The sequence below is a fragment of the Dendrobates tinctorius genome, unplaced genomic scaffold, assembly GCF_039654945.1.
Source record: "Dendrobates tinctorius isolate UK_male_01 unplaced genomic scaffold, ASM3965494v1 ptg000011l, whole genome shotgun sequence".
Lineage (NCBI taxonomy): Eukaryota > Metazoa > Chordata > Amphibia > Anura > Dendrobatidae > Dendrobates > Dendrobates tinctorius.
Genome location: NW_027361679.1, coordinates 128,771,397 through 128,784,999, shown reverse-complemented (window position 1 = coordinate 128,784,999; position 13,603 = coordinate 128,771,397). Strand labels below are relative to the sequence as shown.

At 47.9% G+C, this 13,603-nt stretch overlaps 1 protein-coding gene across 4 annotated transcripts in view; it reads right to left on the bottom strand.

The window, feature by feature from the left end:
• MAP1S (microtubule associated protein 1S) overlaps positions 1 to 11,910 on the bottom strand; it is a 112,952-nt gene extending 101,042 nt beyond the window's left edge. For 2 of the 4 annotated variants that reach the window (XM_073547691.1, XM_073547676.1), the window contains exon 1: positions 11,742 to 11,910. Coding sequence is in view for 2 of the 4 variants with exons in the window: in XM_073547676.1 (XP_073403777.1) it covers positions 11,742 to 11,856 (115 nt within the window). In the remaining 2 variants the exon portion in view is untranslated. The remainder of the gene's footprint in view (positions 1 to 11,741) is intronic. The other 2 variants (XM_073547702.1, XM_073547684.1) reach the window with 1 other exon arrangement.
• Between the last annotated feature and the right edge of the window lie 1,693 nt (positions 11,911 to 13,603).

Genomic DNA, 13,603 nt, shown 5'->3' with positions numbered 1-13,603 from the left:
AGTCTGGAGATGCCGTGGAGAGCGATTTGCTGCCTGCAACATCCTTCAGCATGACCTGTTTGGCAGTGGGTCAGTAATGGCGTGGGGTGGCATTTCTTTGGAAGGCCCCACTGTGTTGGGCTGCGAGCACAACCCCCATCTGTGGACGTCAGGCACTCAGACCATCCTCATGGAGTCGGTTTCTAATCGTTTGTGCAGACACATGCACATTTGTGGCCTGCTGGAGGTCATTTTGCAGGGCTTTGGCAGTGCTCCTCCGCCTGTAGCAGTCTTGCTGCTGGGTTTTTGCCCTCCTATAGCCCCCTCCACATCTCCTGGTGTACTGGCCTGTCTCCTGGTAGTGCCTCCAGCCTCTGGACACTACGCTGACAGACACAACAAACCTTCTTGCCACAGCTCGCATTGATGTGCCATCCTGGATGAGCTGCACTACCTGAGCCACTTGTGTGGGTTGTAGAGTCCATCTCATGCTACCACGAGTGTGAAAGCACAACCAACATTCAATAGTGACCAAAACATCAGCCAGAAAGCATTGGTACTGAGATGTGGTCTGTGGTCCCCACCTGCAGAACCACTCCTTTGAGTGTGTCTTGATAATTGCCAATAATTTCCATCTGTTGTCTATTCCATTTGCACAACAGCATGTGAAATTGATTGTCAATCAGTGTTGATTCCTAAGTGGACAGTTTGATTTCACAGAAGTTTGATTCACTTGGGAGTTATGTTCTGTTGTTTAAGTGTTCCCTTTATTTTTTTGAGCAATGTATGTCAGCATTCAGAACTGCTACATGTGAAGCAGAAGAAACTGATTTCATCAGAAATACAGCAAGCAGCCCAGTAAATGGCAGCACTGGAATCAGGTTCTTTGTCCCTATATCATGCTGGTCTCAGATGGGACAGTTAACCTGGTGACAGATTCCATTTAAGAGAAACTAATCTGTGTATCTGCTTATATTCAGTGGGAACGATTGGTTTGGTCATGTTGAAATTTGACCTTCGGTTTCTTTCCAGACATAAAAAGGTTTGGTTAACCAAGTGTGTTGCTAATTTAAGGCACTAGATTTTTAATTAAAATATTTTTGAGAAAGCTTTGTGCATACAGTCTATATATTTGAGCACAGCATCCCAGTCACTATTTGTCTCAGTGTTTTAAAACATTACCTTCCATTGAAGGCAGAGAAGTAGAAGGCACACTCCAGTAAAAGCCTGCGAGTTTCCACACACCAACTATGGGATGGTGGGAACAATTCCCAAAACACAGTAGCCCTGAGGACACGGGAAGAGCAGTGCTGGGAAGAAGTCATCTCACTACCATACTGAGCGCAACACTATTGAGCTAGGCAACCCCAAGGCACAACACAATACACACTACATAAGTGCACTACCCACTAACATAAGGCCATGTATGAATGCAGAAGATAGCTATTCACCCAAGTGGAGCCAAGTAGAAAAAGGCTCACTATGCAGAGACTACGCGTAGCAAGACAGATGGTGGAGACTTCTGAGAATCCATTACTAATGTGCAGCTACGAGCTTTTATTTCTCAGGGTACGCTTATTCACCAAATCACTCACAAGCTAAACTATACTGACACAAAACTGCACTACTAAACCTTGGCGTCATTAGACTATACTATGAGAATGGAGATTTGAAAAGTAGGCGAGTGCAGGGTTTTGTTTTTTTATTATGTATTTTACGCCACACACACACACACACACACACACACACACACACACACACACACACAAACCCTCCCAGATGAGCCGAGATGCTGGCACCTAGCTCTGGGATAAGCCAGGCTGGCACCCAGGCTACAATATTATCTACACTTACATTGGCAGCTGCATTGTATAATCCATGCAGTGCAAATGGGATGGAGGCAACACAGCATACCGCCACAGACAAAATGTAGCTGTCCTAAGGGGACAATAGATGCACACCTATCTCCAAAATAGTGCAGAAACAGCTTAAAGGGGTTTCCACTAGTATGACCAATCCTTAGGGTAGGTCATTAGTATCAGATCTGTGCCTGCAAATTGCCAACTGACACCTCCCGAGTGCCCACAGATTGCCAGCCGACAGGGGAGTAAATTGCGGTCACAGAGGTCGTGATCAGTCCCGTGAGGGGTCCGCCTACACCAGCCCAAATTTCATCAATTAGGTCCATGTGCGCCAATACACGCTGCCGGACAATCAGAGGTCAGCAGCTGACGTCGGCATGCATGCGGGTGTATGGTAGTGACGTTATGCGCTGCAGTCACTTGCACGCTGAAGTCGGCTGCCGTCTTCATAAGAGGACGCCGCACGGCAGGGGAGCAGAGGGAAGATTAAAAAAAAAATTTATCAAATGTAGATAGGAAAAAAAAAAAAATTTGTGTGACAGAATGAGGGACATATTTACACAGCAGGATAGGGCCCAGGAAAAGGGATATACACAGTTACTTGCATGAGTATTCACCCCCTTGGCTTTTTACCTATTTTGTTACATTACAACCTGTGTTAAATATATTTTTTTAAATCCGATAGGTGTGTGATGCATCAGCACTAAATGGTCTAAGGCTAGTTTCACACTAGCCTTCAGGAGGGCTGCGGAAGGAAGCATACTTCCTTTCTTCCTCTGTGAAGCTCCGCCTACTGCCGCATGCGTCTCCCTGCGTGCCTACTGCCGCATGCGTCTCCCTGCGTGCCTATGCCGCATGCGTCTCCCTGTGTGCCTATGCCGCATGCGTCTCCCTGCGTGCCTATGCCGCATGCGTCTCCCTGCGTGCCTATGCCGCATGCGTCTCCCTGCGTGCCTATGCCGCATGCGTCTCCCTGCGTGCCTATGCCGCATGCGTCTCCCTGCGTTTCCCTGCGTGCCTATCTTTAACATTGGGTACGCAGGGACATGCGTTGTATGCGGATGCACCTACATGCGGCGATTTGACGTGAGCGGCGACTGCACGGAAATGGGAAGAGGTGCGGGGACCCATGCCGTCGGTCCCCGCAACCAGATCGCTGTGATCACTCAGTAAATCTGACTGACCAATCACAGCATGATCGCGAGAAATGCTGAAATATCAGCACCTCCCACCCGGTCAGTGCAGGAGATCAGTACTACGGTGGCTGAGCTTCTGCAATAGCAGCCAGGAGCAGCGGCAGCACCATCACTGGCTGTTAACCTCCTAATTGCGTGATCGTAGTGTTCAGGAGGGAGGCAGAGGGACAGGAGCTCCCTCTGCCTTCAGATCGGCGTCGCTGCGACCTCATAGCGGGGCCTGCTCATTGCCATGATGATCCAGGGCCGTCGTAATGAAACCCGGGTCATCAAGCTACAAAAAGCATCGGAGACCATGCTCACAGAGCCAGAGACTCTCTGCCCCACTTCACTTCTCATGGGTTTTGTATTGTGCTGATTTGTATGTGTGGTTATGGAGATTTTCTCTGTCCACTTAGACCCTCTCTAGCCCCTAATGGTCTGGCTGATCTGGTCCTTGATGTTCCCTATGCCTGATCTTGGGCTGGGGTACCTCTACGCATATATGAGGTCTATTTAGTGTGCATTTCTGTACACCTCATAGTGATCAGCATCTTCATGGGTTTACATTATCCCTTGTACTGTTTTTTGTAATTATTGGGTTGGAATTGCATCATTTTTTCATTGTATTTGTATATTATTGGTGTTTCTGACTCATATGCTCTATATTACCTACTGTATGTGTGGGCTTACTAATTCTCCTATTGAGAATCCTGTTTACATGGACCTAGGGATATAGGCATCATTCTCAGTGAGGGTGATAGTTGGTAGCAGGTGGGTTGCTGTATTACGAGCATTGTATAATTTGTGTATTTGTCACATTTGTGTCCATTTTTAATGTTTTTAAGAATTTTTGCTGTGTTTAATAAAATTTGTATTATATATGCTATGTCCTATTCAGGGTGATCCCCTGCTCTTGGCCTATTTCTTTCTCTCCTTTTTGTCAAACATATGTACTATTTAGGTCTAGGTTGGATCCCCTTAATTATCCTTTCGGTGGTGCCCCCATTTCTTTGTTTCTCATTGCGGTTTTCCACTGTTTAGGTACATCAGGGGATCTGCAAAAGCAACATGGTGTCCACTCTTGATTCCATCCAATTTTACGTTCAAAACCTCAAATGGTGTTCCTTCCCTGCAGTGCGCCTAAAGAGTGGTCGTCCTCCACACATGGGGTATCGGTGTTACTCAGGAAAAATTGCAGAACAAATATTGGGGTTTGATTTCTCCTGATACCCTTGACAAAATAAAAAACTGTGTCCGAAGTAAAATTTTTGTGAAAAAAGTTAAATGTTCATTTTTTTTCCTTCCACATTGCTTCAATTCTTGTGAAGTACCTAAAGGGTTAATAAACGTCTTGAATGTGGTTTTGAGCACCTTGAGGGGTGCAACATTTAGAATGGTGTCACTTTTTGGTATTTTCTGTTATACTGACTCCTCAAAGTGATTTCAAATGTGATGTGGTCTCTAAAAAAAATGGTTTTGTAAATTTTGTTGTAAAAATGAGAAATCGCTGGTCAACTTTTAACTCTTATAACTTCCTAAGGAAAAAAAAAAATTATGTTTCAAAAATTGTGCTGATGTAAAGTAGACATGTGGGAAATGTTATTTATTAACTATTTTGTGTAACATAACGCTCTGATTTAGTGGCGTAAAAATTAACCCCTTAGCGACTGAGCCAGTTTGCAGCTTAATGACCAGGCCAACTTTTACAATTCTGACCACTGTCCCTTTATGAGGTTATAACTATGGAACGTTTTAATGGATCCCGCTGATTCTAAGATTGTTTTTTCGTGACATACTGTACTTCATGTTAGTGGTAAAATTTCTTCGATAAGTCTTGTGTTTATTTATGAAAAAAACGGAAATATGGCGAAAATTTTGAAAATTTTCAAAACACCTACATGCGGCGATTTGACGTGAGCGGCGACTGCACGGAAATGGGAAGAGGTGCGGGGACCCATGCCGTCGGTCCCCGCAACCAGATCGCTGTGATCACTCAGTAAATCTGACTGACCAATCACAGCATGATCGCGAGAAATGCTGAAATATCAGCACCTCCCACCCGGTCAGTGCAGGAGATCAGTACTACGGTGGCTGAGCTTCTGCAATAGCAGCCAGGAGCAGCGGCAGCAACATCACTGGCTGTTAACCTCCTAATTGCGTGATCGTAGTGTTCAGGAGGGAGGCAGAGGGACAGGAGCTCCCTCTGCCTTCAGATCGGCGTCGCTGCGACCTCATAGCGGGGCCTGCTCATTGCCATGATGATCCAGGGCCGTCGTAATGAAACCCGGGTCATCAAGCTACAAAAAGCATCGGAGACCATGCTCACAGAGCCAGAGACTCTCTGCCCCACTTCACTTCTCATGTGCGATCACATCAGAGGAGAGAAAAATTAAATGTAAAATCGCTGCTTTTTTTTTTGCGGTCGCCGTTATAGGGTTAATAACGGCGATCGCAAAAGCGGGGGTCGGTAAAAACCGACCGATTCATGATCTCTGGGGTCTCGGCTACCCCTGGCAGCCGAGACCCCGGAGAAAATCCGACACTGGGGGGCGCTATTCACTTAAATCACAGCGCCGTGAATTAACGGCGCTGTGGTTTTAGTACCCTTAATTACCGCTGTTAAAAGGCGTATCGGCGGTCGTTAAGGGGTTAAGTTTGAAAATTGTAAAATATTGCCAAATTTACATTTTTTTCCACAAATAAACAAGAAAATCTCTATCAGTGGGAATCGTTGAAGCGATCCAGTTATAACCTCAAAGTGACAGTGGCCAGAATCCAAAATAGTGATATACTTACCCTCTGGTGGCCCCCACAGTCCTCCCGCTCTTAGGCTATGTGCATACGTAGCGGAACTCTCGCGGAAGTTACCGCAAGGATTCCATTCCGCGGGAAAATCACATTTTAAATTCCCACGATTTTCCCGCTGCATAGGCAGCATCAATAGTAAAAGTAACACTGAAGGAGCTGAGCATTCCCATGTAGAGACTGGAGTATGTGTCCATACGACCACAATAAGGCTAAGTGCCCATGTTGCAGAAATGCTGTGGAATTGTCCGCATTTCCGCAACTCCCCGCCTCCGGTAAAACGCATGCAGAATTTGCATGCATTTTCGCACAAAACACAAGCGTTTTTAGCTTGCAGAATGCTTTCGCTTGCCAAGTGATTTGAAGCATCGCTTGGAAAAGTGATTGACAGGTTGGTCACACTTGTCAGCATAGTGCTTGACAAGTGTGACCAACTTTTTTACTACTGATGCTGCCTATGCGGCATCAATAGTAAAGATAGAATGTTAAAAATAATTTTAAATAAATAAAAACTAGGGATATACTTACCTCCTGACGGCCCCCAGAGCCCTCCCGGTCATCATTGGCGCTGGCGGCAACTTCCGTTCCCAGAGATGCCTTGTGACAATGACCTCTGATGACGCAGCATCTCGCGAGACCGCTATGTCATCTGAGGTGATTCGTGCAATGCATCCCTGGGAACGGAAGTTGCCACCAGTGCTGCTGAGGACTCCGGGGGCCGCCAGAGGGTAAGTATATCCCTATTTTTTATTTTAATTCTATTTTTACAGGGATATGGTACCCAGGGCATGGAGGACAGTCTCCTCTCCCCGAGACCCTGGGTACCATCCACACATGAGCCGCTCACTTTACACATGGTGGGCATAGCCAGACGCGTAAAGTGAGTGTTTCAATGCAATGCTATGGCGGCGGAATCGCTGCGATTCTGCAGAAATAATGGACATGCTGCGGATTTTACCGCTATGGGATTCCACAGCGGTAAAATCAGCAGCATGGGCACAGCAACTGCGGAATCCCATAGGATTGCATGGGGGTGCGTTTTTTAAGCATTTCCGCGGCCGCAAAAACGCTACAAAAAATGCAATGTGGCCACACACTCCATAGAGGTGACCTTTATGGAAGAGTGGGCAGAAAAAGGACGTGCCACACACAAACTGGAAGACTCGTTTTGAGTTTGCCAACACACATGCGGGAGACTCCCCAAATGTATGGAGGAAGGTGCTGCGGTCAGATGAGGCTAAAACTGAACTTTTTAGCCACTAAGGTAAATGCTACGTCTGACTCCAAACCAACATGAACACCGTCCCCAGTGTCAGGGCTGTGGAGTCAGTAAGCCAAACCTCCGACTCCACAGCACTGGTCACTACTGAGCATGTACATAAAGTGCAGAACAGATTCATCTCATCTACGACTCCACAGCACTGGTCACTACTGAGCATGTACATAAAGTGCAGCACAGATTCATCTCATCTACGACTCCACAGCACTGGTCACTACTGAGCATGCACATAAAGTGCAGCACAGATTCATCTCACCTCCGACCCCACAGCACTGGTCGCTACTGAGCATGTACATACAGTGCAGCACAGATTCATCTCATCTATGACCCCACAGCACTGGTCACTACTGAGCATGTACATAAAGTGCAGCACAGATTCATCTCCACTACTACTCCACAACACTGGTCACTACTGAGCATGTACATACAGTGCAGCACAGATTCATCTCGCCTCCGACCCCAGAGCACTGGTCACTACTGAGCATGTACATAAAGTGCAGCACAGATTCATCTCCACTACGACCCCACAGCACTGGTCACTACTAAGCATGTGCATACAGTGCAGCACAGATTCATCTCCACTATGACTCCACATCACTGGTCACTACTGAGCATGTACATAAAGTGCAGCACAGATTCATCTCATCTACGACTCCACAGCACTGGTCACTACTGAGCATGTACATACAGTGCAGCACAGATTCACCTCATCTACGACCCCACAGCACTGGTCACTACTGAGCATGTACATAAAGTGCAGCACAGATTCATCTCATCTACACAGCACTGGTCACTACTGAGCATGTACATACAGTGCAGCAGATTCATCTCACCTCCGACCCCACAGCACTGGTCACTACTGAGCATGTACATAAAGGGCAGCACAGATTCATCTCATCTACGACCCCACAGCACTGGTCACTACTGAGCATGTACATACACTGCAGCACAGATTCATCTCATCTACACAGCACTGGTCACTACTGAGCATGTACATACAGTGCAGCACAGATTCATCTCACCTCCGACCCCACAGCACTGGTCACTACTGAGCATGTACATAAAGGGCAGCACAGATTCATCTCACCTCCGACCCCACAGCACTGGTCACTACTGAGCATGTACATAAAGGGCAGCACAGATTCATCTCATCTACGACCCCACAGCACTGGTCACTACTGAGCATGTACATACACTGCAGCACAGATTCATCTCATCTACGACTCCACAGCACTGGTCACTACTGAGCATGTACATACAGTGCAGCACAGATTCATCTCATCTACGACCCCACAGCACTGGTCACTACTGAGCATGTACATACAGTGCAGCACAGATTCATCTCACCTCCGACCCCACAGCACTGGTCACTACTGAGCATGTACATAAAGTGCAGCTCAGATTCATCTCATCTATGACTCCACAGCACTGGTCAATACTGAGCATGTACATAAAGTGCAGCACAGATTCATCTCATCTACGACTCCATAGCACTGGTCACTACTGAGCATGTACATAAAGTGCAGCACAGATTCATCTCATCTACGACCCCACAGCACTGGTCACTACTGAGCATGTGCATAAAGGGCAGCACAGATTCATCTCATCTATGACCCCACAGCACTGGTCATTACTGAGCATGTGCATAAAGTGCAGCACAGATTCATCTCATCTACATCTCCACAGCACTGGTCACTACTGAGCATGTACATACAGTGCAGCACAGATTCATCTCATCTACGACTCCACAGCACTGGTCACTACTGAGCATGTACATACAGTGCAGCACAGATTCATCTCATCTACGACCCCACAGCACTGGTCACTACTGAGCATGTACATACAGTGCAGCACAGATTCATCTCATCTACGACCCCACAGCACTGGTCACTACTGAGCATGTACATACAGTGCAGCACAGATTCATCTCATCTACGACCCCACAGCACTGGTCACTACTGAGCATGTACATACAGTGCAGCACAGATTCATCTCATCTACGACTCCACAGCACTGGTCACTACTGAGCATGTACATAAAGTGCAGCTCAGATTCATCTCATCTACATCTCCACAGCACTGGTCACTACTGAGCATGTACATAAAGTGCAGCACAGATTCATCTCATCTATGACCCCACAGCACTGGTCACTACTGAGCATGTACATAAAGTGCAGCACAGATTCATCTCATCTACGACTCCACAGCACTGGTCACTACTGAGCATGTACATAAAGTGCAGCACAGATTCATCTCATCTACGACCCCACAGCACTGGTCACTACTGAGCATGTACATAAAGTGCAGCACAGATTCATCTCATCTACGACTCCACAGCACTGGTCACTACTGAGCATGTGCATAAAGGGCAGCACAGATTCATCTCATCTATGACCCCACAGCACTGGTTATTACTGAGCATGTACATAAAGTGCAGCACAGATTCATCTCATCTACATCTCCACAGCACTGGTCACTACTGAGCATGTACATACAGTTCAGCACAGATTTATCTCATCTACGACCCCACAGCACTGGTCACTACTGAGCATGTGCATAAAGGGCAGCACAGATTCATCTCATCTATGACCCCACAGCACTGGTCATTACTGAGCATGTACATACAGTTCAGCACAGATTTATCTCATCTACGACTCCACAGCACTGGTCACTACTGAGCATGTGCATAAAGGGCAGCACAGATTCATCTCATCTATGACCCCACAGCACTGGTCATTACTGAGCAATGTACATACAGTGCAGCACAGATTCATCTCATCTACGACCCCACAGCACTGGTCACTACTGAGCATGTACATAAAGTGCAGCACAGATTCATCTCATCTACACAGCACTGGTCACTACTGAGCATGTACATACAGTGCAGCAGATTCATCTCACCTCCGACCCCACAGCACTGGTCACTACTGAGCATGTACATAAAGGGCAGCACAGATTCATCTCATCTACGACCCCACAGCACTGGTCACTACTGAGCATGTACATACACTGCAGCACAGATTCATCTCATCTACACAGCACTGGTCACTACTGAGCATGTACATACAGTGCAGCACAGATTCATCTCACCTCCGACCCCACAGCACTGGTCACTACTGAGCATGTACATAAAGGGCAGCACAGATTCATCTCACCTCCGACCCCACAGCACTGGTCACTACTGAGCATGTACATAAAGGGCAGCACAGATTCATCTCATCTACGACCCCACAGCACTGGTCACTACTGAGCATGTGCATAAAGGGCAGCACAGATTCATCTCATCTATGACCCCACAGCACTGGTTATTACTGAGCATGTACATAAAGTGCAGCACAGATTCATCTCATCTACATCTCCACAGCACTGGTCACTACTGAGCATGTACATACACTGCAGCACAGATTCATCTCATCTACACAGCACTGGTCACTACTGAGCATGTACATACAGTGCAGCACAGATTCATCTCACCTCCGACCCCACAGCACTGGTCACTACTGAGCATGTACATAAAGGGCAGCACAGATTCATCTCACCTCCGACCCCACAGCACTGGTCACTACTGAGCATGTACATAAAGGGCAGCACAGATTCATCTCATCTACGACCCCACAGCACTGGTCACTACTGAGCATGTGCATAAAGGGCAGCACAGATTCATCTCATCTATGACCCCACAGCACTGGTTATTACTGAGCATGTACATAAAGTGCAGCACAGATTCATCTCATCTACATCTCCACAGCACTGGTCACTACTGAGCATGTACATACAGTTCAGCAAAGATTTATCTCATCTACGACCCCACAGCACTGGTCACTACTGAGCATGTGCATAAAGGGCAGCACAGATTCATCTCATCTATGACCCCACAGCACTGGTCATTACTGAGCAATGTACATACAGTGCAGCACAGATTTATCTCATCTACGACCCCACAGCACTGGTCACTACTGAGCATGTACATAAAGTGCAGCACAGATTCATCTCATCTACACAGCACTGGTCACTACTGAGCATGTACATAAAGTGCAGCACAGATTCATCTCACCTAAAAGCCGTGATCCTCAGATCAGGAACAGAACTGACATTTATAGGACATTTCAGAACATTCCCAAGTTATTATGGAAACGTTTACAGCACATCCTGCACTGTACTACTATACCCAATGTATTATAGATTTTAGGAGTCAGAGTTGGTCCATATTAAACTGACTCCACCAAACTAGATACTGACTTCGACTCCACAACCCTGCCCATAGTGAAACATGGTGGCAGCATCATGCTGTGGGGATGTTTTTCAGGAGCGGGGACGGTCCTGTCCAAATCTCAAGTTGACTCTAGTTATGCTACTGCCAACCTCCTTCACCGCCGTGGGCGCCCACTGATCCCCACCAACACCTCCCTGGGGACGCATGTTGTCACCCTCACCACCAGTGATGAACACACAGTGATTCCTGCAGAAACCACACAAGATAACGGTGAGCAGCCACACGCCTGGTACAGGGCAGGGCACAGCACCTGCACACCCTGAGGCACAGCGCATACATACACACAATTACATGTCCCAGAGGGAGGAGGCTGCAGAGCCCGACATGACCCAGCCAGTCACACCCGGCTCCACCCCGGCTTCTCACCTCTCTTCAGCTCGCTCACCGCCCGTTTTACCAGGCCGGGTCCCCGACACATCTCCCCACACAACACCAGACAAGAGCAGCACGGATACCCGGGACCCGCCCGAGGAGCCGCCATCTTGCATGTGACATCAACACGCAAAGCTAGACGAGGAATGAAGTCAGCGGCTGCCAGAGACCGGAACACGCCCACTGAGGCCTCGGATCCGCCCACTGAGGCCCCGCTCCGCCCACTGAGGCCTCGGAACCTCCCGCGGAGGCCCCGGCTCCGCCCCATGCGCGCTCGCACGCGGCCCTCAGCTGCTCGGTGTGTCCCCACAGGGGGCGGTCGCACAGCACGCTGTCTGGCAGGCCGGCCCTGCCTTGTGGTTGCTGAGGCTGCTGTCTGCGGCTTCCCACACAGGGATGTGTACAGCTCGTTACACGAGTTCCGTGTCAGGGCCGGGAGACTGCACATGTGGGAATAGTGCGGTATGTTACTAGCATGCACATGTGACCGCACGTACACGGTAGACTTGTGGAACCCGCCAGTTTCGCCACGTTAGGGCCTCCACCCTTCCCTGACTGATAATGCCTGAGGCCGGAGATAAGGCTTCGGTGTGTCCCATTGCTTCCTGCAGGGCCTTAGGCCGTACACACTGGGGCGAACATGGTGGAGCAGACTGCTCGGTGCCAAAACCCCCGTACACAGCCGCTGGCGGACATGACAGTTGGCCTAGCTCCGGGAGACTACAGTTTCTTAGGGTACGTGCACACGCTGCGGAATCCGCTGCGGATTAATCCGCACGGATTTTGCAAAAACCGCAGATAATCCGCAGGTCCAAAGACCTGCGGATTATCTGCGGTTTGGTCCTGCGGATTCACTATCCACAATGGTGGAGATAGGAACCCGCAGCGGTTTCCGCAGAAAGAATTGACATGCAATTCTTTCTGCGGATTCAAAACCGCAGGAAATCCGCGCGGTTTTTTCCGCAGCGTCGGCACAGCGGTTCTTTTTCCCATTCAAATGAATGGTACTGTACACCGCAGCTAAAGCTGCTGCGTGTCCGCAGCGGCCAAAACCGCTGCGGAAACGCAGCGGAATCCGCAGCGTGTGCACACAGCCTAAGTCGTCATTTTTATTCTTTTGGTTTTTTTTATAGATTTAACAACAAAAAATAAGCATCACAATAATAACATACAATGCAGCAAGGTGCCCTGACACTTAAAAACAGCTACAAAAACTATAAAACTGGCACAAACTTGGGCATGGAAGTGGGCACCGAAGGAGCTAATGAAAGGGTTAAAGGACTTTGGGCCACTGATATCATACCAAGAATACATAGATGGTGATGTCCTGCATCAAACCCATGTCCCTTCAGCCTAGCCCAAATGGGTTCTGGGCACCAGAATTGGCATCAAAGTGGCCAAACAGCCGATTTTCACAGATTTGAATACGTAACTGGTTTTTTTAAGGGGTTAAATGACTGGGTCACTGAACTCACGCTTAGAATACATAGATAGTAATGCCTCACATCAAATCCAGGACCCTCAAGCCTGGCCCAAATGGGTTCTGGGCATCAAAGTGGGCAAACAGCGAATTTTCACAAATTTGAATAAGTAGCTGATTTTTTAAGGGGTTAAATGACTTTGGGCCACTGATATCACACTGTAAACATATAGAACAGGGAGCCCCACATCAAAACCAGGACTCTCCAGCCTGGCCCAAATGAGTTCTGGGCATCAAAATTGGCAGACAGTCCAATTTGGCCATTTGAATAAGTAACTGGTGTATTTTAGGTGTTAAATGACTTTGAGCCACTGATGTCACACTAAGGATACACAGATAGTGATGCCCCACATCAAAATCATGGCCCTCCAGCCTG